Source organism: Ptychodera flava, chromosome 8 (assembly GCF_041260155.1).
Source record: "Ptychodera flava strain L36383 chromosome 8, AS_Pfla_20210202, whole genome shotgun sequence".
In the NCBI taxonomy this organism is placed as follows: Eukaryota; Metazoa; Hemichordata; class Enteropneusta; family Ptychoderidae; genus Ptychodera; species Ptychodera flava.
The window spans coordinates 25,696,422-25,721,753 of record NC_091935.1 but is presented as its reverse complement, the minus strand read 5'-3'; the positions used below and the strand labels follow the sequence as shown (position 1 = coordinate 25,721,753).

The 25,332-nt window shown below is 39.7% G+C and overlaps 1 protein-coding gene across 1 annotated transcript in view; it reads right to left on the bottom strand.

Moving 5' to 3' along the window:
• Positions 1 to 2,677: 2,677 nt before the first annotated feature.
• The window catches only part of LOC139138882 (uncharacterized), a 30,957-nt gene continuing 8,302 nt past the window's right edge, over positions 2,678 to 25,332 (bottom strand). The window contains exons 5-32 of the mRNA XM_070707458.1: positions 24,902 to 25,024; positions 24,178 to 24,300; positions 23,489 to 23,632; positions 22,794 to 22,910; positions 22,047 to 22,166; positions 21,349 to 21,477; positions 20,422 to 20,544; positions 19,409 to 19,537; positions 18,897 to 19,024; positions 18,126 to 18,184; positions 17,168 to 17,616; positions 16,362 to 16,481; positions 15,276 to 15,413; positions 14,620 to 14,766; positions 14,110 to 14,226; positions 13,233 to 13,355; positions 12,650 to 12,769; positions 12,095 to 12,235; positions 11,383 to 11,683; positions 10,114 to 10,214; positions 8,768 to 8,931; positions 7,749 to 7,832; positions 6,990 to 7,092; positions 6,385 to 6,457; positions 5,180 to 5,237; positions 4,568 to 4,638; positions 3,938 to 4,013; positions 2,678 to 3,515 (exon numbers count right to left, since the gene is read on the bottom strand). Of these exons, the coding sequence (XP_070563559.1) occupies positions 3,363 to 3,515; positions 3,938 to 4,013; positions 4,568 to 4,638; positions 5,180 to 5,237; positions 6,385 to 6,457; positions 6,990 to 7,092; positions 7,749 to 7,832; positions 8,768 to 8,931; positions 10,114 to 10,214; positions 11,383 to 11,683; positions 12,095 to 12,235; positions 12,650 to 12,769; positions 13,233 to 13,355; positions 14,110 to 14,226; positions 14,620 to 14,766; positions 15,276 to 15,413; positions 16,362 to 16,481; positions 17,168 to 17,616; positions 18,126 to 18,184; positions 18,897 to 19,024; positions 19,409 to 19,537; positions 20,422 to 20,544; positions 21,349 to 21,477; positions 22,047 to 22,166; positions 22,794 to 22,910; positions 23,489 to 23,632; positions 24,178 to 24,300; positions 24,902 to 25,024 (3,734 nt within the window). The 3' untranslated portion in view covers positions 2,678 to 3,362. The remainder of the gene's footprint in view (positions 3,516 to 3,937; positions 4,014 to 4,567; positions 4,639 to 5,179; positions 5,238 to 6,384; positions 6,458 to 6,989; positions 7,093 to 7,748; positions 7,833 to 8,767; positions 8,932 to 10,113; positions 10,215 to 11,382; positions 11,684 to 12,094; positions 12,236 to 12,649; positions 12,770 to 13,232; positions 13,356 to 14,109; positions 14,227 to 14,619; positions 14,767 to 15,275; positions 15,414 to 16,361; positions 16,482 to 17,167; positions 17,617 to 18,125; positions 18,185 to 18,896; positions 19,025 to 19,408; positions 19,538 to 20,421; positions 20,545 to 21,348; positions 21,478 to 22,046; positions 22,167 to 22,793; positions 22,911 to 23,488; positions 23,633 to 24,177; positions 24,301 to 24,901; positions 25,025 to 25,332) is intronic.

Sequence of the window (25,332 nt, the reverse complement as noted above, 5' to 3'; positions counted from 1 at the left end):
AGGTAGAATATACAAGACGTTTAAGTATGCTAACCCTAATTCTAAACCCCTCCAAGAGCTGTATTTGATGTGCTTCTTCCAAGGAAAGTCCGCGATTGAAGTGATATCCAGGCATGAAGGGGTGTAAAGAAAACTTGCCAAGTTTTGAAAACAATGCCACAAATTATGAGTGATCAGTGTTTGAATATTTTGTCTTTCAGCAATTTTACACAGAAAAGTCGAATCCGGTCCTCATCAAGAACGGTTACGCTGTTGAACAAACTCTCAGATAGTGTTTTTCAACAAAATGCTCGGCGTAAGTTTTAACATTTAGGGCAAAGTCACTGTTAATTGTCAATGTCGGTTTAAAGATGAACAATTGGTGAAAGAAAACAAATAACATTGACGACCACTACTCACCTCATCATTTATCCAAACGCCCATGTTCTGTAAAGAACCTAAACTAACGCTGATATCCGGTACCACGCTCGGAAAACTTGGCGTGCGGCTATCGTCGCCGTCGCTCGGTTGCAGTCGGGGCAGACTCGCGCACGTACAGGTGCTTGTGTAGCTGACAGAAGTCACTGTACCTCGACCACTGGCTGATGCGGTGATGGTGCGATCTATTTCAAATATCTCGAGCGACTTTGCCCGAGGTCGGAACTTGTGTTCGTACAGTCCGAATCCAAAGACCCGATCCCTCGTGTTGTTCTCGTTTCCACAGATGGCCGGGTCCGAATACGATTGAATTCCGATCGAACTTCTCCGCAGTTTGTCCAATATTGCGGGTTTCATTCTCTCGTTGTTGTTCGACTGCTGACGCATGTTTGGATCGGAGTGTACGATGATAGGATTGGATGTTGAAACAAGACGTGCCACTTTTGAACGGAGAAGCGATTCCACGACCAAGGGTTTCTCAAGCGGACTTTTGGGACGCGATTCTTTATCGAATCTGGCGGACTGCCGTGTCAGTGGCCGGGTGGACAAATTTGAACTCCGTACTCGCGAGCCGCGCCGAATGGGACGCTCAGAAGGCCAATCTGCTATCCCGCCAACTCTATAGCTGTGCTTGGGACGGCGTCTGCAATTTTGACGATAGTTGAGTGCACAGTGAAAGACCAGGACACCGACGAGAAATATCCCTAGCGCAGTCAGCGGTACAACCAGGCCGATGTCGAGAGCAAAGAGGCCCTGTTGGATGTCATCGTTTTCCTGATTGTCGATAGAGTCACTCTCTTGTTGGTGATGAATCGAATCTTGGACAGTGGCACTGTCCGTTGAGCTCATTATCACCGACAGATCTCCCATAGAATCATACACGTTATATTTCTAGACAAACTTTAAAACCCTATGTAATCTGTGTTGGAACGATTCCGGCAGCTCTTGTTACTTTCAGAGGTGTTCAAAAACAGTTCACTGTGATGATCGATGATCGTCATCCAGTATATTTGTACTCCGATCTAAAATGACAGCTCAAACCAATGCCCATAACATTATTTACCGTCTTATATAACAGGAGAGTTTGACCAACCAGCGACTGCAAACAGGTCTCTCCACCACATGTCATTATTACTTGAATGCATGGCCGTCCAATAGCATAACAGTATTGAAGGCGCCGAACGAAAATGCCAGGTGTAACGTGAACCAATCGGACTCCAGGAAGAGACAGCATGCATATTTGCACGTATTGTAAGGCTGGTTGAAATGAAAGTGAAAAAATTCCCTCCCATGAATGTTGGCGAAGAACAGTGCATTGGACAACTTTTCGACTATGAACACGGGGCAGAAATTACAGACGGGATTTGCTTATAAAGTATGTGTATCAAAAATTTAGACATTTAAGAGAAACATACGTCTGACTTGGAAACAACCATTAAATTTTCCGACATCGGTGCAGAACTGTGCGAACTGCCAAGTTTTGTACATTTTAAAGTTATTTCCCATCATCTTCTAAACCACCGGCTGGGCAAATAAATTCATGATATCGAGTAAAAACTTTCATCGCTGTAACTCTTGATTCTTTTGCTGTATTTTTTTTCTGTCTTTGAAATCAAATTTCTTGTTCTACTCCCAAAAAAACATGTCGAAATGCCTGCATTAAGGTAATGTCCGTCTTTTGCCTGCATTAGGGTAATGTCCGTCTTTATTGTTAGAAGCTGAATTTTACTTCTGACAAGAATTCATATGTTAACGATAACATCGAATATTGTCCGCGATGCGTTTCTTCTGTGCAGGGCTTTTACTTTTCAACATTACGAGGACGAATAGAAATGTTTCATTACCAAAAGTTACAGCTATTGTTTCTTCAGAAACAGCCACGATTTTGATTATTTTCCGACCGGCAGTTTTATACTCGATAAGACGTCATAACTTGCCCAGGGTATATTTAGCATACGTCCATTTAAACAGTTACCTTTCGTTTTTTTTAAACAGAAAGATTTCCAAACAGTTGTCGAGAGAAATGATATATTAATTATTACGGTTCACTTACAGTTCAGTCGATTTCATTTTTACTTGCTCTTTTGAACTCCGAAATAGAATTTCGATAATACAGTGGATTTAAACAAAAAGAATTGTTTTGAGAGGGATTTGCGCTTATGGAAACGCATTTACTAACAGTCCACAATTAACTCGAATCTCGTTTGGTAGCGTCGTTTAAACAAACTATTCACATAATAAATGCACGAGACGAACAAAATTTTAAAGAAAGATGTATAATTTATTAGCTGTATAGCTGTATCAATTAACAATGATGCATGCCCAGAAGTGTCGACGATCCAAGAGCCTATGTCACAGCTGATGAAACTGACAGAGACGTCAACCACACTCATAATTTACATATCAATAAATATCAAATATGAATAATTCTCCGGATGAAAAAATGTAATTCTATCTGTCGATTATATCATGTCCGAGTAACGACGCTATACTTAAACGTAAAACAAGCACTACCAGAAATAATTTCTTTTACAAAGTCTAATGGATAACATAAAATCAATTATTGACCATATTCTATCGCAGTGATCTAAGTGCCAGATACAACCTTTCTGTGCAGCAAGCTTTGGTTTAACCAATCTACCACCATGGTTTGGCCAAATCCTTGGTTATCAGTTGGTCCCGGTTACAGTGAATCGGGGCGAACGGGTTAAAGTTTATTACAAAGCACCCGTTAACTCATTAGGATATCTATCCGGCGGATGCCAGAAATGACGTCACACACCGACGTCGCCACTCATCCTGCTTGTACACGGGTTGTAGGTAAACCATCCCATTTAGATAAGTAAGTTTTAAAACGCTTGATGCTATAAAACGGCTTTCTGACGTAAAATTGACAAAAATAACGTCTAAAGATGGCGAGTTTGTGCCTCTAAAATCTCTGACAGTTAGTGTTTCATTCTCTGTATGCGAATTATAATTTTTCGCACGAAAAGTCTAAATACATCGATGAAAAACTCCAACGATTCAAACAGTGTGATGGCGGAGATTCCGATGTACAGCCCAAGTAGTCCTCCAATATCGCTTGTCAGGTCTTCCCGCTGTATTGAAGGAAAACAACAAACCGAACTATAAGTCAATATTTACCCCTGGTGGGGGTTTTAATATGTACGTTTTGTAGCCATTTATTTGTATCACTGTCATAAATTTAGGTGGACTGATGTGAGACTATCAAACAGCTCACGACACTTTCATTTTGAACAACACTATCCTTGGTACACAAAAGGAATATATATATATATATATATATATATATATATATATATATATATATATATATATATATATATATATATATATATATATATATATATATATCCGACTTTATTAAATTTTAAAATTGGCCAATGAAGTCTCTGTAGCTTTGAAGGGCGAGTGTATGACAGTGCTGAAGGGACGGATACTCTTTGGGTGATTGAGATACGACACCAAAGTACCCGGCTTAAAATTTCGTGTCACTTACGTCATAGGCAGGTTCCTCCGTCACTATAGCAACTGTGAGACTTTCATAATATACTTCGACCTTCACTAAATTTTGCCTGTATCGAGGAGATGAAGAAATAATAGTTTGATTCATGGGTTAATTGATAAAAAGGATGGACAGACAGAGTAAAAGAAGGGCATACAAAGACAAAGAGACAGGCAGACAGAAAAATAGGTAGATTTACAGGTAGATCGGTCAGTCTACATAGATGTATGGTTGGAAGGATTGACAATGGCTTGATTGATTGATTTAAGCATTGAGTAATACATGCATACCACTAGTTAATTCTTTCAACATGAAGTGGATGGGGGATAAAAGAGCAAGGAAACAGACGATGGGAGAATAAAGAAATCATCCAGGCACCAGGCAGCATAAGGAATAAAAATCTACGTGGCTCTAGAAAATACTGAGATACACAAAGAGAGACGAAATGACGGGAGGGGAGAGAGAGAGAGAGAGAGAGAGAGAGAGAGAGAGAGAGAGAGAGAGAGAGAGAGAGAGAGAGAGAGAAGAGAGAGAGAGAGAGAGATAATACTATCTGTTTTTGGAGCTATGGATGGACGTTTGCTGTATACTACTTCCTTGAAGTATTAGAAAATGTGTACTCACATCGCACCCTGGAGTTCAGTAACCGTCTTTGTCTTTGGATTTATGGCGTGTAGATTCTTCAAAAGCTGAGACTTCATGTGAAAAAGAAAATAATATTTAGTAGGAGATAATTACCCCTCTCAAAAGTACGAAGTAAAACTAAACAGAATTTTCTGAACTACACAGAATTTTTTTTCCTATGGCATAGTGCCTGGCACAACCCTCAAATATATATACCCGCTCAGATCATGCTGAACATACATGTCCAAAGGACCGGTCTTAAGTTCCAAACTTTGACAAAAGTTATTTAAATTATCGTTAGAGTATCAATGAAAACTGTACGTTGCAACTATTAAACATTTGGCCAGTCCAAAGTAAAGTGTCTTGATCAATTTACATTGACACCATATTCGAGGATGTAAAGTCACGCAACTCTTGAACGTTGGCATCTCCTCAGAAATTCCTAGCCTCTGCGGGTTTAAGACACGCCAATCATACTATCAAGTTGACATGGTCCGATGACGTCACAGAGTGAACTATGAATTGTCAAAGATGGAAAGGTGATATCAACCGAACCTCTGCATTAGGACTACAAAATTAAACTCGCTCTATGTTTACTACAAAGATCATTACCAGGTATTTTTCAGACGGCCATGTAGACTGTGAGATGGTCTTGGTAAAAGTGATTTCACTGTAATGGAAAGTACCGATTAAAAGTGTAAAATCACTATCGAATTTGGCAACAGAGCGGGTAACATCGCTCGAGGAATATCACTTATTATATTAAAACATGCTACCATGCTGTGATTAAAACTGTAAATACACTTAAGGAATAGCTATTACGTTTGATGATATTTTCATTATTGTGTTCATAGCATAAGTACAACTCCTCCCTGGGGTGTTTAAATAAATGCAAATATAAGCCTTGCCGGCACACCACATCGAGTGCAATATGGAATGTTATTGTTGACAAATATATTCAAGTGCAGACAAAAATTGTCAGTTTTCGACAATGACGTCGGGAATCACACATATAATGGCTGTTGAACACCTGGGACATCGAAGTGATTTTGGGAGTGGAACAAAAACTGCTGTGTACAGAAGATGTCAAAAACTGCAAAAAATACACCATGGCTAGATACAGCTGTAGAGCTTTAATTCAATTTTTTCTGTGTTCAAAATGTGATGCATTTCTTAAAGTTTATTAGGCGCAGCCATATTTATCATTTAATCAGTTTAATTTTGAAGCATCTAACATTTCCCCTTGATTCAGCTTACACAATATTGTATTGCAGTAAAACGTTATAGCTTTGTTTTGCATTGTAGTAACTCCTATTATAAAGGCCCAGCAGCTGGAACCTTTGATGTTTTTTTTACTAATTTTGTTTCCAATGTAAACTACTTTCTCATTTTGCTCACAACCGCAATATTCTGTTTGCAACTATGTCTGTCATGGATAGATTGCATCGTTATCGCTGAGAGGTGAATTCAGGTCCGGACAAGAATTCAGATGTAAACATGGACGGTGCATATAGACGCTGTGTTGACAAGCTGAATGGTGGGTGTTTCAACGAGCTTTGTAGAGTAGAACAAGAAACTGCAGCAGACATTAAAAACGAAAATAGTCAAAAAAAATCATTAGAAGTTAGTGCTACTTGCCTTTATTGGTAATTAGAGAAAGAAATGAATACTTATAGAAAAATGTTAAATTTCAGAGAAGTTTTGCGCCCCCCTGTGCACTTAATTTTTCTCAGATAACCAATTACAAGTGAACTTCGAAGACGAATTATTTGCATTTAAAAGCCACGTATTAGGACTAGATAGCACAAATCACTCACTGGCAAGACAGTAGACAATTGCACGGTAGCCTTGAAGTCTCGTGTAAATAGTGAATCAACTGCCGACATGCTTCTGGAGAAGAAAGAATCGATGAACAGTTACAAATATATATATATATATATATATATATATATATATATATATATATATATATATAATATACATAAACACACATACACACATACACACACACACACACACACACACACATGTATATATATATATATATGTGTGTGTGTGTGTGTGTTGATCTGACCGTATCACGGATAGACGGCGATTATCCGTAAACTACCACGTAAAACACTGTGCACTTCTATTTTGTGTTATCGAGGGGAGTTGCCCAGTTTTCTTAGCAGTATCCATGCTTGGCATCCCTTACTTCATGACGAAAGGCTATTGAATGTAAAATTTCACAAGAAATAAAAATAAACATAAACTTTCTCTCTATCTAATATAGCACAATTACGAGAGAGCTGGCTGGATCGAACAGCAACCCCCTCCCCTTCCCCGAACGTTAGGTGGGGGGTGTGTGATCAAAGCAAAGTACGATTTTAGTGGGAGCACGGAAAGTTTTGAACCAATCTCGATCCATTTCTCCTCTCACCTTGCGTCTTGTTCAACACCATGCATCGGGGGCTTCCTATGAAGGTATCGTAGCAGCTACAATACTCCAACATGAACCTTTTGAGGCACTCTGATTCACACTCCTGGTGTGCAAGAACAGATTGATGTGAAAAGCAAATTGATTATCAACATGGTGGTACAATTTGCACTCCTAAGGACCGCCTGCAAAACGCAACAACATAAACACCCCAATACAAAACAAAAACATCAGCCCCGCCACCCCTCGAAAAATGAATGGAAAACACTGGAGAGTCGTGAATAAGCCTCGTGCAACAAGTTCAAGGCCCACTCACCGGAAAAATTCTCCAAGGGGAAACATAGCCGTGACTTTTGATAACACTGTCATTTATTTTTTCTGACAAGTGTCCTGTAAAACGACATATGGTGAACAGCGTTCAATGTTTGTATTGACTATCAAACCTAAAAGAAGGAACGAAAATTTAGCCGGAAATCATGTTCACTGTATACCCTCTCGATTTACAAAAATGCCAAGTTGAAAACAAGGCATTTCGACACGAATTCGGAGTAGAATAAGAAACTGTATTTTACAAATAATAAAAATAGAAAATAGACCTAAGTTAATCGACAGTTAAATTGACCTTGATCGCCATAAGAAAACTGTCATAATCATTTTTAAGATGGTGAACCCTGTATCTATTTTTATACAGGAGTATCGTATACAACCAATTTTATTGTACTTTCATCAATGCGCTCCAAAGTAAAAAAATACAAAACTTACGGCTTTTGAATAAATGTAAAAATATTCGTCGCTCATCTCCGGTTTACATTCTCCGTACGGGTCTCCTATTCGAATAGTCTCAGCCTGCAAGTTAGAATATCCAATATCAATATTTACTCACCAGATTAGCGAGGTTTTCGACTACAAGCGCGGACATGGAAGCACAGGTACTGTACTGTCGTAATGCGACGTGTCTTTTCACAGGAAAAAAGAAGTTGCTCCATTCTAGTCATTATTTTGTTATATTTCATCCACTGTCGCTCATTGTAAGATGCGAGATGGATTGGTATTCATTTATGCAAATTATTTTAATGAGCACTGTTTCTGTATTAACATTTTATGCTAATGATTCCTTGTCATCGGGGAATGTTGATGTGCCTCGCATCTTGCATTGTATATCCGCTGTCAGTACTTGACGCTTAGTACTCCTTCAACACGGTATTTGGACACGGTTTATGCACAGTGGCTTCGAAACAACACACTAGATGTCATCAGAACAAACACTAATGTCTCCCCTTTCAATCATCTAATCCTTGGGACTTGCATGACAGTGCTGCCAAAAAATGATTCTCTGCCCCGACGCATGGCAAATTCATTTTTGTTTTGCGATTGGCAAGTCAAGACCGTAGCTTGACCAAATTGGCATGGAGGAGGGGGGGGGGGCAAAAACTAGTTTAGCTAGGATTTGGGTAATTTACATAACTTTACATCGAAAATCGGTGTTGAAAATTGTGGGGTCGGGGTACCTGTCCCTTCCCACTTTCCCGCAGACTACGGTCCTGCAAGTAGAAGACTGAGTCACCTTAATCCTTTAGCCTTTCCTCGTAGTGCTCAGCTCGGTCAACTCTCGCGACTTTTTTAATGCAATTCAACTCCTTGAGTGCTTGCTATATTTTGAAAGCAATCAAATGTTAATCTTTACAGATATAAATAATCTCATCGCTGTGCATATTACTATCTATGCCGTTTCAGCGACACTTCAAAAATATCTGAGAGAGAGAAATCAATTTTCTTCTCACCTTTCTGATGGCAAATGACGTCACGGCCCCAGTTTTGGAAGTCAACCCGTCTCTTTCGGGGTATGGGCGTTCCAGTGGTTGGTGGATGCTCACCCGAACACCCGACTCTTGCCCGAACAGACCGAGGTACTCATCTTGCTCGGTGAACAGCGTGAGTGACAAGCCTGTTTGTGGAATTTAAGCAGACACCATGCGTTAGTAATCAACAAGTCAAACGACTTGCTTAGTTAAAAGAAAGTCGAAGTTCGGGACTTTAACCAGGAATTATATTAAATTTTAACGTGAAATGTAAAACACAATCTTCAAGGCTGCACCTAGTTGAAGTATTTTCTATTAGTTCAAAAGAACTGTTCGTTCAAACGAACTGGCAATCCGATCACGTTATCTGTCCAAAATTCCTAAAAAGTAGCATTGTTGGCAAAGTAATGAGATTAACGAACGAGATCCGTCCACGTCAATTTCTCCGCCATAACAGGCAATTGCTTTACCCATAGACCCTAAAAACGTTTTCAGGGTCTCCGCAAGACGCGGACACACACGCACGCATATAATTGTATATACACTGGTCACAAGATACCCTTTACGCGAGATATTGTTCCGGAAGTTTGCAGAGTCACGCTCGCTTCGCGATTTCTGAATTAGATAAATTTGATAGAACGCTATCTTTCCTCGACGGTTATGGTGTCTCGTATTTGTAGCGTCTACGCATGCGCAACCTCCATTTTTGATTTTAGTATTGAAGCACAGAGTAACATGGACTGTGTATGTTACTCTGTGATTGAAGGTAGTCATGCGCCTCCATAGTGAAAAACTTGAACTTTTGCTCAAACTTTATACCTTACTGAAACTTTCAACCAATCTCTCACCAAGTCAAAAATAAATCGGGGGTCGCAACAAATTACTTAACATTTTCAGATATTTGAAATTGTGAATGGCCCGCCTTCCCTGTGTTAACATAATGGGGAAAAGTACAATTTTCGAAAAAATAAATGGTAAATTGTTGCTGACTCTAAGCAGTTTAAAATGAACCCCATAAGTGGTAGATCAGAAAAGAATGGTAAAACTTTTAGAGTCCGAATGTTTGTTCCCAAAGTTAACAATTTTACCTTAAACTGCCATTTTACCACTCCTTAAATAAGCAAAAGAAATGCGTTGAAGACGTAGAGGACGTGCTAATTAAATGTGCAAAAAGTTCATGCGAGGGAAAATTTCGAGGGGAAATCTTTGTTATTGAGGAGATAGATGGTGCTGATATTTGAGAGAGAGAGAGAGAGAGAGAGAGAGAGAGAGAGAGAGAGAGAGAGAGAGAGAGAGGGAGAGGGGGGGGGGGCAGGGCAGGCCATTACCTGAACCGCTGCCGGACCTTGTTGACTGCTTCTGTTTCTCTCTGTCGTAATTGAAGATAAAGCAATTTCCAAAGACGTCATTCGGTCTTGCGATGAAATCCCTAAGATTCAAAACACAAAATAAGCCGACTTGATTGTCTTACAAAGAAACATCTCACGTTGAATCAATACCAAATAGAGAAAGGGCAATACAAAGAATGCCGAGCACAGTTCCAGTGACGTCAGAATTTATGTTTCGGTTTCAGAGTTATTAGTGTTTTGGTCATGCGTATATTACAACAAACACTTCAAGTTCACTCGTCAAATATAAGAAGCATGTGTTGTACGGTAAATAGCGTATCCTATTTCATGATAAGATCTCCTTGCCCTGAAAATCACACGTTGCGTTTAATGACATTGAACATGATTGGAACTAATTTTGGAGAATAGGATCTTTTAATTGTTCAAATCAGGTACCCTTTTACTGAAAGTTGCGATATTACAAATAACCCATAAGAACAAGTCAGTTAAAAAAGTAGATGAGCTGACAGTAGCTAATTAAACGAACATTACTACATATTCTCCCAAATTAGTTCCTATCGTGTTACTCGTGCAATGATTACCCAAGCCGTGAATGATACACAACTCCTTACGGGGCAACATCCGGGTCCGATTTATCAGGAAATGGTTATGTACTTTGTGATTGTATGGATAGGTTCATTGAAATGTAGCTTATACCAATGATCGATGTAAGCCCAACTGAGCTGACTTGGTTCACGAAACCTCCGTGGACAATATAAACATGATGTCATAAGTAATCAACTTAATAGCTTGAGACAGATTTTAACTCTCAGTTTTAGTCTTATTCCTGGTCTTAGGGTAGTATGCGCCCCGAAAGTGAAAGACTTAAAATTTTGCTCTAACTTTCCTCCAGGAATCTTTCAACCATTCTCTTTATCAAGAATAAAATCGGGGGTCACCGTGCAAATTTTGGTACAGTGGAGAAACAAATTACCCAAGATTTACCGATATTTGACATTCAAAATGGCTGCCATCCTTGTGTTAACTAGACTCTATGGATAAAAAAAAATTTTGATTTTTGAAAAACAGAGATGGTCAAAATGTTTCTTTTACCAAGAGCTTTAAAATGAACCCCTACAAGTGGTATATCGGAAAAGAATTGTAAAAGTTTGAGAGTCCGAATATCTGTCTCCGAGGCGCGATCTACCTTCAGGAAGGACCTGTTGTCGCCCACAGTCAACAGTCATGTCATTTTGGATTGGAACTAACCTGTGAGAACATGGAGCTCCGTTGAAGGAGCACTGTAAGATAAAATCTTCCGCCTGGTGTCCGTATTCTGCAATTTCCTCGCCCGTCACCTTCAGCACGTTCGTGAGGTCACTGAAGTCAGGAGTAGAACTGAACGACATGAACGTTTTCCAGGCGGCGGGCTCTTCGCGAGGAACGCGATCAAAGCCAGGATCCGAGTAGTAGTATTGGCGGAATTCAGTGAAGTTCACGAAACGGTCCGTTATGTTGGTATACCTTTCGTACCATCCATCGTTGAATGCACTTGTGAGATTTGAAGATTCTGCCCGGACAGAAAGAATACTTGGTTACTGTGTGATGGGAAACCTAGAAATATTTGTTGATAAGCAAAGTGTGAAACATTTATGACCTCAAGTCGCTGATTTAAAGTACATGCCCTCTATACACTTGGAACGCCAGCTAGGAATGGAACACACTTAATCACTGAATAAAACTTGTAATTCAGTCTTTTTGTTAACAGTAAACTTGCTTTCCAAAAACTGCAAACTATACCGTAGGAAGACAGTATAAACATTTGAAGCCGAGAAGAAATTATCTCTAAATTGACCATCGTACTTTACTTTATTTTACTTCAATTTACGTTTCAATTGACTTTTCTTAACACAGTTGACAATCCTGCCCAACAGTGAGGCAGTGGCCGTTGAGGGCAGCCTTAGATACTGAAATTTCTTACCAGTGTAAATACACCTTGGCCAGTCTTCATCTTCTCCGTTATTGCATTCTCTTTCGTTGTTGCAAAATTGAATATTCTCGATGCAGTGACCGCTGGTACAGCGAAAATATCCGGCCGGACATGCGCCGTTTTGTGCAATTACTGGAGTAAAGAAATACAATAAAGTATCACTGCGTAAATGCGACCAACCAGCAAGACTGCATGACTTCAGTACAAGTGAATTATTTTAACTTTGTAATGTAGGCTGTGTATCACTCTATGCCGTGCAAATATTTATTGTTAGACGGTTTTGTAAAGCGGTTTGTATTGAAGCTGTGAAAATCTTCTTGTACATCTTAGTTGATCCACATTCTCTAGTTGATGTTTCGACAACAAAACTGAAGGAAAACAGCCTCGCTAGGAAATATGCATGGGTGATGAATAAGACAAAGGTGTCAACGCCAATTGCAGAGAGAGAGAGAGAGAGAGAGAGAGAGAGAGAGAGAGAGAGAGAGAGAGAGAGAGAGAGAGAGAGAGAGAGAGAGAGAGAGAGATTATGTGTGTGTTTCGTCCGACCTTGTTCGCCAACGCAAGTTCCACAGCTGAGTCGGCACCTCGCCGTCATGAATAAAGGATTCTGTTCGCATTCACCCTGTCTCGCCCAAATGTCACAATTTTCGTATTCGTCAACGCAGTCTGTACATGAGAGAAAAACAAAATCTAAGCTTCGGAAATCATAAGATGATAGCAAAAATGTATTTGTTTTGGCAGATTATTTTTCTGTTTAGCTCTTAAACGTGCGAAGTATTTCCCGATGCAAAAGAGATTTTGTGCATAGGCTGATACAGTACATATTGTTGTCCTCTGTCCCTCTCTATCTGGTAAAGGTCATCCGGTCAATCTGAATCTGCAAGATATTCCAATCTGCCTTAGTTTCCCGTTTATTTTCGCTAATCTAGCTCCTTCCCTTTTTGTGCCTTAAAATGCAAAAAATGACTCTTTTTATCATTTCAACTTTACCGACCGGATGTCTTGCCCGAAATTTACCAGAGCATTGATCTCGCGTCAGACATATGTCTTACTAGTGATGAAAACACACTGTTAGAATGCTTGTTGGTTCGACATTTATAAAGGATGATGTTATTACTGATGTACTCACAGATGTTTGTACAATTTTGTTTTTCGTCACTCTTGTCACGGCAGTCGACGTGGCTATTGCACACTTTCCACTTGGCTATGCATTGACCCATGTCACACCGAAACTCGTCTTCTGTGCACCCACCTATTCAGAAAACAGCCAATTTCTTTAATCTGTGATACGTATTTGTCTCAAGCGAGACACCTACAGCAGCCGACGCTTTTCGAAAGGGCGTCTATAGATGAACTGGACCAGTACTACATGGTGGTTTATGGTCGTCTGAAGACGTTCCGACCGTGTCGTACTCGCAAATATTAACGTCTGCCTACTTCATTTAACCGATTGATTTGCAAAGAATAATGATGTTAACGGTACAGAGAACAGTTTTAAAATATTCTTTAAGGTATTATGCGCCTCCGTAGAGAAAGACATACATGTAAACTTTTTCTCAAACTTTTTTTTTTGGATTTGTGGGGAATAACTAAGATGGTGGAAGTTTTTCTTTCTCCAAAAGCTTTAATAAGACCCCACAAGTGGTAGATTTGAAAAGAATTGTAGAAATTTGAGATTCCGAATATCTGTCCCTGAGGCGTGTTCTACCTTAAAGAGAGGCGGTCGTTGGAACTCTGCTCTGAGATTGCCAGGGACCCCTACGAGCGATGTAAACACTGTATCTAGGGTACGTTTGTGATAGATGAAAGTTAAAACATGTTTGTTGACAATGAATATCGTGAACTTTAAATGTTGCTGCTATGTTGACTTGATGCATCTAGATATCATGCATGAAATACATTGTTTGTAAACAAGAAAGTCGCACACGCTCAGATCCGACGACCGCCTCCCTTTAAGGAGATAACAAAAGCAAAACGAGAAGATTGCGTTTCCAGGATGTACTCACGATAATCACATGCGGTCTCGTCACTTCCATCGCCGCAATCGTCAACCCAGTTACACTCCTTGTAGCTTTGTATACATCGTTTATTTTTACACTGGTACTCCCACGCCTGACATTTCCCTTCGAGAAAAAGCACAAAAAATGTGAAAACGCTTATTTACATGCAAAATACTTTCGTTTAAACATAAACACTTGAGAGCCTCGGAGTCATTTCTCGTGATAGATGTTTAAACACATCATATATGTAATAGATAATACCGTATTTCCTAAAAATACAGTGTTCAGGGCCAGTGTTATCATGGTTTTTTTGCATTAAATATACTCTATATCTTACACTCGAAACAGTCGTGTCTCGTGATCGATGTTCAAGGCTACGGCCTTGGTCTTGACCATCTATCACGACACACTACTCTGTCAAGTGTAAGAAAAGGGATATGCAAAGAGAAAATACTTCCTGACATGGGTATGCGACTAGACCTCAAGCTGAGCGCGAACTGTAAGCGAATTACTTACGCTGCGTACAGTCGGTTTCGTCAGAGCCATCGACACAGTCTTGAACGTGATTACACAGGTGTATGTTAGGATGACAGATGCCGTGATCACACTTGAAACCAGAAAGGCACGTGTCGTCGTCACTCTCTCCTCCCCTCGATGAGTAGTCTGCCAAGGCGAAGATATCCACGTTCAGTCACAGAGTCGGCGATTTGACACATGTGTAATATATAACATCATTTGATCGATTTACAAAATTCACAAAGTGAAGACAAATCTAGCGAAATCGGCGCAGTAGTGAAATTGGGCACACATCACTTACGAGTGTCAATCCCAGTTCTTAAACTCACTAATATCACATAGCTGGATACATAGCTAGAATCTGATGTAAAACAGACACAATGTCGATTCAGAGACTCAATTCACATGTGGTCGCTTGAAATTGGACCTCACTAACGCGTTGAAGTGGAGTCGACCGGGAAAAATGCGCATGTGTATTTGTTATATTGGAAATAAACATACTTGATGCCCATTTGCAGGAAATAGTTTCCTGAAACTCTTCAATCATTAGGTTGGCAGATTGGTTTCTGCTATTCTAACCCCCATGCTCACGTTCAAATGAATATTAAACCACATTCCCCTCTATCCACATAGAGGGATTGTGATCAAACACTGACCACAGATTTGCGGATCCTCGTCTGCGCCATCCAAGCAGTCCTTAATTCCATCACACCTGTTCTCCATCTTGATACAAACACCTCGCAGTCCCCCTCGGTTGCATTTGAACTGGGTAACTGGGTCACAAGTGACAAGTGCTTATAAACAAACAAACAAACAAACAAACAAACAATCGCAATAAAAATTAAACAAGGTAATGCATAAATGATATCAGCGTTTTCCCATAATGGTATTCACATTGTTCAGAAAACTCTTGTGTTTGTATATTATTAACATCTATAGAATCGCAGAATTTTGCCATGATATGTGCACCACTTCATGTTTGATGGCAATGCGGGTAGTTCCTTGCGATGAATTTGTCAACAAACACGTCTCAACCAATTTTTCGAGAACGTTCCGCATTATCACCCTCCCTTATTTGAACTCATACAACTGCCGCTTCATAAGTGAAAAGTCACGACTGCTTAAAAACACAGAAAATTGAAAATGTGTCGCTGAAAAGCTATTGAGAGTATCCCGACAATAGTTTAATCGCCACATATGAATTAGAGATATCGTCTTTGCACGTCTTACTCAGTGTGACCCCCAGTCACGTGACACGTGTATCTTTGACAACCTTGAACGCATCGTCAACTCTCGCCGGTCGTTAGTTCGACTACAGTCTACCACAAGCTGCCCGGACAAGAGACCTTGGCAAGCGACGATGCCAACAACGGTCATGACCCAAGAAGTACATATATATGTCCCTCAGGGTATTAGAATTGTATTCCCTATGCATGTGTAAATTAATGTTTTTCATTAACATTGTAAAGTACAGAGAGCAAAAGTCACGGGCAGCAAACTCAAAAGACAATTTTTAAACATTATTCTCATTCGATTTGTAAAAATGTATCAAACGAAACTGAGCGTCTTTAATAATAAGAATATTAATCGAATACAATAAGATCATGGTTGAAAGAGTATCAGCCGATAATGAATAATTTAACGCAGGCGTATCGATGTTTATTTAAAGTCTGCCGATGATTGTATACGTGCCTGTTCAAGGTATGCGACGGTTTTGCAAACTGCGCTTGCGCGTTACTCACTATGGTCACAGTGCAACTCATCGCTGCCATCTGGACAGTTCGGGATTCCATCACAGACGCCATATGATTTGATACAGTCGATGCCGTCATTGCACAGGAAATCCCCTCCCAAACAAGGAACTGAAATAAAAAGAATGAAAATGACGCACAAATTTGGTTTAATCTGGTTTATATATCATAAAAAAGTCTGATTGCCATTTCGTACTTGTCACAGTTCAGATGTCGATGATTGGTGCATCACCGAGGATGCAAAGTAAACGTTAGTTTGGCTTTGCGATAAACAAAATTGTCAATCATATACCATTTCTGCAATAACTTCTGCATCTCGATATGCCGAGCGAAAGGTATGACTCTCTGTTACGATGATTATTGCAATTGCTGTGACATACTATCAATAGAATAGCAGTGGGGATTGTTTCAAGACTTTCAGCTGGCTTAAAATAGATCGAGTTCCTAGGCCTAGAGAATGAGAATGTCCTATCCCGCTGTAAGTTACAGGTCAGAGCGTCTGACACGGACACCGGATTTACGCTTGTTTTCTCCGTACAATCTTATATCTCTGTCTGTTCTAAACTGAGAAAAACACATGTCAATGATTTTGTTACCTTCCTTCATGCCAAGTAGAAGGTAAGTCTGGCTAAGAATCTGTGCAACTTTGACATTGTGTCTCCTTCGCATGGCCAACAATTTCCCTCTTTTTTCTCAAGTCATGCCCTATATGTACACCTTTTGTATCAGAAAGACTGTTCAAAAAAGCGTGGCGGGCTACATGAAAGAGCTCGCAATTCTGAATTTTTTTTACCAACCATAGTAGGGGTAAACTTTGGCGTCTTTCATGACTTCTACCAGCGGTGAATATCTGCTTTTCGCCAACGCTGATGACCTCAGTTTATTGGTGTTACAGACGGTGACAGCAGGGAACGACACCGAGGACCTCGCGACTTCCTCCACTTTGATGTTAATCGGAAAACTCCAAAACCGCGCGATGACGGCTTGCAGTTGGATAAAGAGTAAAGTGCAGCTCGTCAGAAACAGCACGGTCCAGAACAATTTGCGGGACCTGTAGGGAGTTTGCGAAATTCTCGGTAGACCGTGCCATGTTGTGCTCTCGAAAAAGGCTTTCGCGATGACCTGGCAGGTTGGCGTCTTCCCTTCGTTTTCGTTTCCGGTGGTGCTGGAAGACACAGCAGTCACATCAGCTGAGTCCTCTCGGGGGTCAACGACCGATAGTGACCTTCCAGGCTCCGTTGCCTCCCTAAAATATTGAAAAAAAATACGACAATCTATAGATTTATTTCAGATAAATGATTTTTCTCTTCGAAGTCATTGCGATCAAATGCGAAGCGTGACTTCTTTTCGGAAAGTCGCGAGAGTTGCAGTTCAATGCCTGCAAGTCTGTCTTTCCCTAAATGTACGTATGTCCCTCGATGTCTTTCAGCCGCCGGTCTGTCTGAATTTCTCTCCTTGTATATGAGGAAAGTAAAGGGAAACTGCGCCTGTGCGACTTTCTTGTTTACAAACAATGTATTTCGTGCGTATATCTAGATGCACCTCATCATCATAGCTGCAACATTTAAATTATACGATGCATATGTAGACTATGACTGACATGTTTTAACTTTCATCAATCACCACTGTGCCTTGGATACAGTGTTTACATAGGTCGTATGAGTCGCATGCGACCTTTGAGCGCAGTTCTGGCGACTGTATCCCTTTAATGTCTTTCTGACGAAAACTAAAGCAAATAGAAGAGTCCAAATTTACCTAGTAAAGACGTCATCACTCGCTGCCCGATGACGGTCGCCCCGATGCACTACGTTATCCTGGGAAGGCAGAAATTAATCATGAGGTACATAAGATCATATTGATTTTTCTTGCCGCGGAAAAAAGTTTTAAAAAATTCACCCCTGGCCACTTAAATTGCTAATGCCTTGTATTTAAAGGGATCGATATATTTTGTGTTCTTTCCAGAGAATCCTTTTAGGAATGGATCAATAAATTATCCAGCACATTCTATGCAGTAAGAAGGAAAAGTGTAGCAGAAGCACAATGAACAATACTATATAGTACAATGTCAAACTGAAAACTTGGTACAAACAAAAGAAAATTATAAGTTCTATTATAATTTATCAAAACGGAGCATCAAAGTCTGACTGCAAGAATGTTGTGAAATCAGGTATTATGAAAAGACGACCTTTTGGTACTCCCTATAATGGACGGTTCTAAGCGCGGAAAAATGATGAATTCTTGAAGTGTTCCATCAAATTATAAAGGGAAATTTCGGCTTGGTCAATCTCAATATAAACGGGTGATTTCTTCTCCGTTTTTGACAAGACTTTCAAAACTCCCATTCCTGAGTGTAAACATGCAGTTTTAAAAACGCGCCCGCGCCAGACGATCCATACGTCTGCGTGAGTGAGTGAATGAGTGAGTGAGTGAGCGAGTGATATCTGTGCGTTTCTATACAGCTGTGAAGACAGGGTCATATAGTACAGTCTGATGCATGATGTACTGTTTGTATATAGACCATTTTACCTCTGGACTTTGTCGTTGTAATCTTCGTGGCCACATCACCCGTTTCACATAACCCTTCCGTTTACACAGAACCACCGCCAAGATTAGCACCATAAGCAGGATCACCTGGCAAGCGATAATGACAGACGCTACAGGAAAACAAAGGCAAGGTAAGTCAGTCCGTTGTACTTTTTCTGCAAAAGGAGTAAATACTAAGTTTCACAGGTAGGCTGGCACATTAGACAAGCCGAGCGGTTTCCAAAATCAATCGATCGATTGATAAGTTGGACAACTGACGGAGGATCAATCGATCAATAAATCGAGTAACTGATCATAAATGTTTATTACTAGCTCCTCCGACGGAAGGAATAAATTAACCAAGACTTCATTGCTAAATTTTGTCTTTATGGATTACGAATGCTTCGGCACTTTAAAGGCAATCACACTTAAGGAAGACACCAGAAATAAGAGGAACTATACATAGTTAAGAAAAGATATTCATTGCCAAAACCTTGCTTTAAACAGACACTTACAGATATGCCAGACGCAGTTCGTCCAGAACCAAGGCCCACTACACTCGCACACATACAGGGAGCAGTCTTCACCGTCGGGAATACAAATACCGCCATTCATGCACGGGTTAGTATCGCAAATGCTTTCAACTGTAACACAAAACAGGAGACCCATATCATCGTGGAACTATGACAGTCCAACATTCGAAAGAGAGTTCAATGCACGGGAAAGGACGATTTAAGTCATTGTTCATCCCGAAACATATCTATAGGGTGCAAACGCTGTATACTAAACATACGCACTTGCAGTATATAATCCAGTATACTGTTGCTTGAACACTTTAAAACCGGTAGTGAACTAATATCAAAGTCCTGAAAATCGGGGGGGGGGGGGGCATGTGTTCCTCTGTATATTTTCAGAATTCTCAGTCTGACTTCAATGTAGCACACCTTATCTCAAAGGGACAAAACCCCTCTTTATTATACCTTTTTATATGATACCAAGAAAACATGGAGTAATTGCATAAAATCACTCTGTGTACAAAATTACGACGGTGCATAACTGCAAAAGTGTAAAATTACACCTTTGCTGGATTTAAATAGATCATTTCGTTTGTGCACTCTAGACAAAATTGATTTTTCCTATTCCATAGACACATAAACATTGCTACAATGTAAGGGAAAGCTTCTATCATTATCTACATGAAAGGCACTGTCAATTAAAATTTCATTAAAAAGTTTGCATGAGATCCAAACTTTTGTAACGGTGTATGCTCAGCAATACACGGTGAGAGTTGTACATTTGAATTGTTGAACTCACTTGAATTTTTGGTACAGACCGTAAAATGTTTCACCGAACGTTATTCTTGTCAGGCTGTAAGCAGATTTGAGGTTGTGCACAGATGACCACAGATTTCGGAATGTTTTAAGAAGCCAAAGAGCAGAAGCTACTTTTCATTTCAAACAAAATTCATAAAAAAGCTGAAAAAAGCGACTTCATCCCTTTAAAAGATATCACAGATCACAAATCTTACATTGTTCACAGTTGTCCCCGGTATAGCAGTGTCCACAGCGGCATGTGTATTCCACACACGAATCATTGGAAGGAACACAGACACCGTCGTTTTGGCAATCTGCTGTGTCACATGGGTTGATTCCTGGAAAATAAACACACAAACAAACAAACAATGTAATAAAGTAGGCTATTCAGCTGAAATTCTATATCTCAGACGAGAAAGCTGGGAACTCTTTGATATGCTTTGATAAAGGTCCGTTAGTGGACAGGAGCTAAAATAACGTGCACGTAATCGCAAGGTCTTGATTTTGAAACGAACAGCGCAATGGTATTTCCCCAAGTTTATGTTTGATTTTCCATGTTCTATCACAGGGAACCGAGAAATCTGGTTGTTGTCGTTTCTTTATGTAGTGTTGTTTATGTTGTTGTTGTTGTTATTATTTATATACTTGTTTGTTTTTATTAGTCGTGTTTTTGTTGTTAGTTGTTGACCTATATAATTCAACGAACATAACTTTTGCGTTGTGTTGTTGTTTAAAACGTTATGAAACACTACCACTAAGAAACACTACAGTTGTACAAGGGCATTCTCATTATTTGACCAAATGCTACTCTCTCCGAACGTACATTTTCTACGCGGTGTAAGTATATGAAGAGAGAGTTGTATTGGGACAAATAACGATAGCGTCCTTGTAGTGTTTCTTATGACATCTACATTACGTTTGCAACAACAACAACAACAACAACAACAACAACAACAACAATAATCACACAATAGTTATGTTGGTTGAATTTTATTGGTCAAGAACAAAAACACGACTAATATAAAAATAACAATACAAACAACAACAACAACAATAACCAGTTTTCTGTATCCATCCTGTACATGATTTATCAACACCATTTTGCTCTCAGAGAAATGAAAGAAAATGATTGGTCGACTCACTGGATTGACAAATATCACCATGGTAACATTCCGGGCATTGGCACTGGTAATCCAGGCAAGAGTGATTGCTGGATAGGCAGGTGCCGTTATTACGACAGGGGTTGTACATTGCACATGCGTCATCTATATCTGTAAGGTGAATGATAAACTGACGTCACACTCATTGAAGGAATGAATGAGACACTGAATTAAACCCCATTTGGCGTAATCTTTGATGTATTTCCATTCCTTTTGTTATAGTTCTGTTCGTAAAATTCAGTTTCTTGTTCTAATCCCGTAAATGTGTCGTCATTATCATGACATCATCATGCTTGACGTTCAACTTGTTAATGAAGATCACGTACGAAGTCCAATGTCGTTGTTGACAACTGAATTTGGATCGGACTCAATCGTATCCATTGCATTGTGTTGGAAAGACTAATTATTGTATTGATACTCCAAATAAATTATTAAAATTGTAAAAAACCCAAAAAACAAAGATTATTAGAATTAAACGCTGTAGACCAACCCAACAAATGTTTTTTTTTCACTTTGGACCAAGAGACAGACCAACATGGGAAACTTACATAGTAGAAAAGATATCGCTAAAATTACAACCAAAACATACTCACATTGTATGCTTTTTTGTCATTATGACCAGTCCTGCCAAGATTTTATGGCCAATGCCAAAAGTTCATAAATTAAATGGAAAAACTCACATGTTTCACATGATTTTCCAGTATAACACTCTGGACATTGGCAGTAAAACTGATGACAAGATCGACCCTGTTGGACACACCTTCCCCCATTGCACGGGTTTGAACGACACGGATCCAACACTACAGGGTTAAAATATGTACATGACACAGTCAAAACAAGAGAAAATTCCGAGAAGACAGGGTATCATGTCAGATAATGGCGCTCTTCCTTTTACCTCATGGTGAGATCTCTTCAAAATTGGACTGTTGTAAAATCATTGATAAAAGGGTATACTCTTTCAGATCTCACTAAAATGGGCGGAAGAAAGGCAGTACATGTGTTTAGTTTTCTAATTCTTCCCTGTCAATGATATCAAAAATTTATAATTTTGTGACCTAAGAATAATGATGTTGCCTGCGATTCCTCGTTGCTAACGGGCCGAATGCTCAGGTTTTTTATCAGAGTTATAAGGATGGCATTCACATAAACAGTCAATGTCAACCACCACTAATGCGAGAATCAGGGTTAAAGTTAGTTTATCGTAAATTTGCATATGTCCATATACGGTAAAAGAGGCGACTCAGCCATGTTTGCTCTGAGAACGTCAGTAGCACAATACAGTATTGGCGGCGCACTTGTTTCAGTAGGGCCAGATCGAGAGTAAGTGATTGGCAGCAACAAATATAGGTTATCAAAGTACTTTAACGTGGACATCGCAGTTGGACCTCGTAAGCACACTGGGCATACTAGATTGTTCAGATACTTACGCGTTTCACAATGTGTGCCAGTAAAACAGTCAGGACAATGGCAAATGGCAGAACAAAAGCCCTTTCCTCGTTCGCACTGTCCAGGCCTACAGGGATTTGGAACGCAGGGATCATAATCTGTCGGAAATGACGGAGCAAATAAAATTCGATCAGAATTTTAGAGTAAAATGCAAATATTTTGATTTCAAAAAGTTGGGAAAGACACCATGTGTATAATTGCGTTTCGTGCACTTTCGTCTTCAAAACGTGAGTACATCATTATCATCATAGTCATTATCGTCGTCGTCGTCGTCATCATCACCACCACCACCACCATCATCATTATCACCACCACCACCACCACCACCACCACCACCATCACCACCACCACCACCATCATCATCATCATCATCATCATCATCGTCATCATCATCATCATCATCATCGTCATCGTCATCATCATCATCATCATCATCATCATCATCATCATCATCATCATCATCATCACCATAATCACTCGAGGGCCAATACTACTACTACTTCAACTAATACTACTACTACTACCTTCACCGGCATGTTTTATCGACTTGATCAAATTCAGAAATATCACCTTATTAATTAAACCTAGTTACTATTAGGCTACTAAAATATTTGAGACAAAATCATTGGCAACAACAAAGTAATCTACACATCAAACGATGACATCATCAACTTACGCTGCTGGCAGTAATCCCCGACAAAGCAGCCGCGGACAGAATCATTACACAAACACTTGTAGTTGTAACAACTGTCTAAATGTTGCATCGGTTGGCAGACTGCAGTATCGTTTTTGCAAGGACTTGACTCGCACGGGTCGATATCTGAAATCAAAAACGTTGTGGAGATATATACAAGGTTTTGACGACTGTGCATTACATTCGCACTGTATATTGTCGACCGAGTCTTGTTGCAAATCTATAGAATTCTATCGCGTCAACAACACATCGCTACGCCCGGATGATTGTACCACACACTATCCGAAGTTCAAGACCTTATGGCGAATGATCATAATCGATGCACATTACTGTTCACTTGCAAATGTCGTAACCTTGTGTGAAATGCTCGTTCATATTAAAGGCGCCGAAGTTTCCATATCCCAAACAATACGCCAATACAGTAATTTAGAATGATGAATTTTTATTGGTGGCAGTTTAAAGTCGTTGATGATATTCTTCTTACCGTTGCATTTTTAAAATCCCAGCATGTTTAACACTGCAAATACAGGGTTTAAGGTGCATTTAATTTGTCTTCTTAAAATGTACAAGTTTAAAACGAATTATTCCAACTTCACCATAAAAATGTTGAAAGCATGACTGAAAGATTTGCCTAATGAAAAGAAAGTAGCTTGTTATTGTCTTATACTCACATGTTTCACAGTTTCTGCCTATGTAGCAGTTCAAACATTCACAGGTGTACTCTGTACACGTAGCAGCGTCGCTTGTGCACGTCCCGTGGTTCTGGCAAGGGTTCGATGCGCATGCGTCGATGGCTGCGGAGGGGAAAAGTGGAAGTCACCGTGTGATTTTCATGAACAATGTTCGTGGATAAATCACGATCGCAAAGTTCAGGTTTACTAAAAGTTTCCATGCCGAATGAATTCAGGACGTTGCATTTTAGCCTGCCAGAATCCTATCTGATTCTCTTGAAAATCCAACTTTTAAGGTCAAAGTCACGGAAAGGGAAACTCTTCTTCAAGAAAAAAAATCGTTCTCTCTCGTCAAAGTTCGTGAAACTTTCGGCGACACAAATCATAATTTTCATATAGTTTCATACATATCTACACCTTTTCCATTTAATTCCAGAAAATGTTGCACAGAAATGATTAAATATACTGTCTACACTGGCTCAATGCAGCTGTTACACCCGACCGATCCACGACGATGATCAGTTCACGGTCACGATATGCAGACGGTATTATTTTGAACACTTATTGTAACCAGAATACATTCTATCTGACCATTATATGGAAATTTGAAAGTAAACGTATATTGTGATCACTTCATTTTCTCTTACACGCATCACGTCTTTTGAAACAAACATCTAACGACCTAAATTTTCCTTTTAAAAGTCAACTTAATTATCAGACCTACCTATTTCACAGTGAGGTCCTTCATAACAAGGTTGACATTGGCAGGTGTACGCAGACAGTTTACCAACCACAGCACGGCACGTTCCACTGTTTTCACAGGGGCTTTCAGCGCATGGATTTTCACCTGTACGGCAAAGTAACTCTCAGACGTACCAGACACAACAAACAAACTGTGCCTAATTTTCTGGTTAGCGAGTCAAGTGGGTAAAAACATTTCAACATTCATGACGACAGCACAATACTAACAACTGAAATCTGACAAAAAATGTCAGTAACAAATGAAAGGTTTTTGTTGAAAACCAAAAGAAAAGACAAGCTAGCCCTAACACCAATTAAGCAGGTATAAGAAAACTTGGACGACAGAAATGTACTCATAGCGGTAAAGAATTATACAACTTAAGCAGCAGGCGTAACTGCATTTGTCCTCGGATT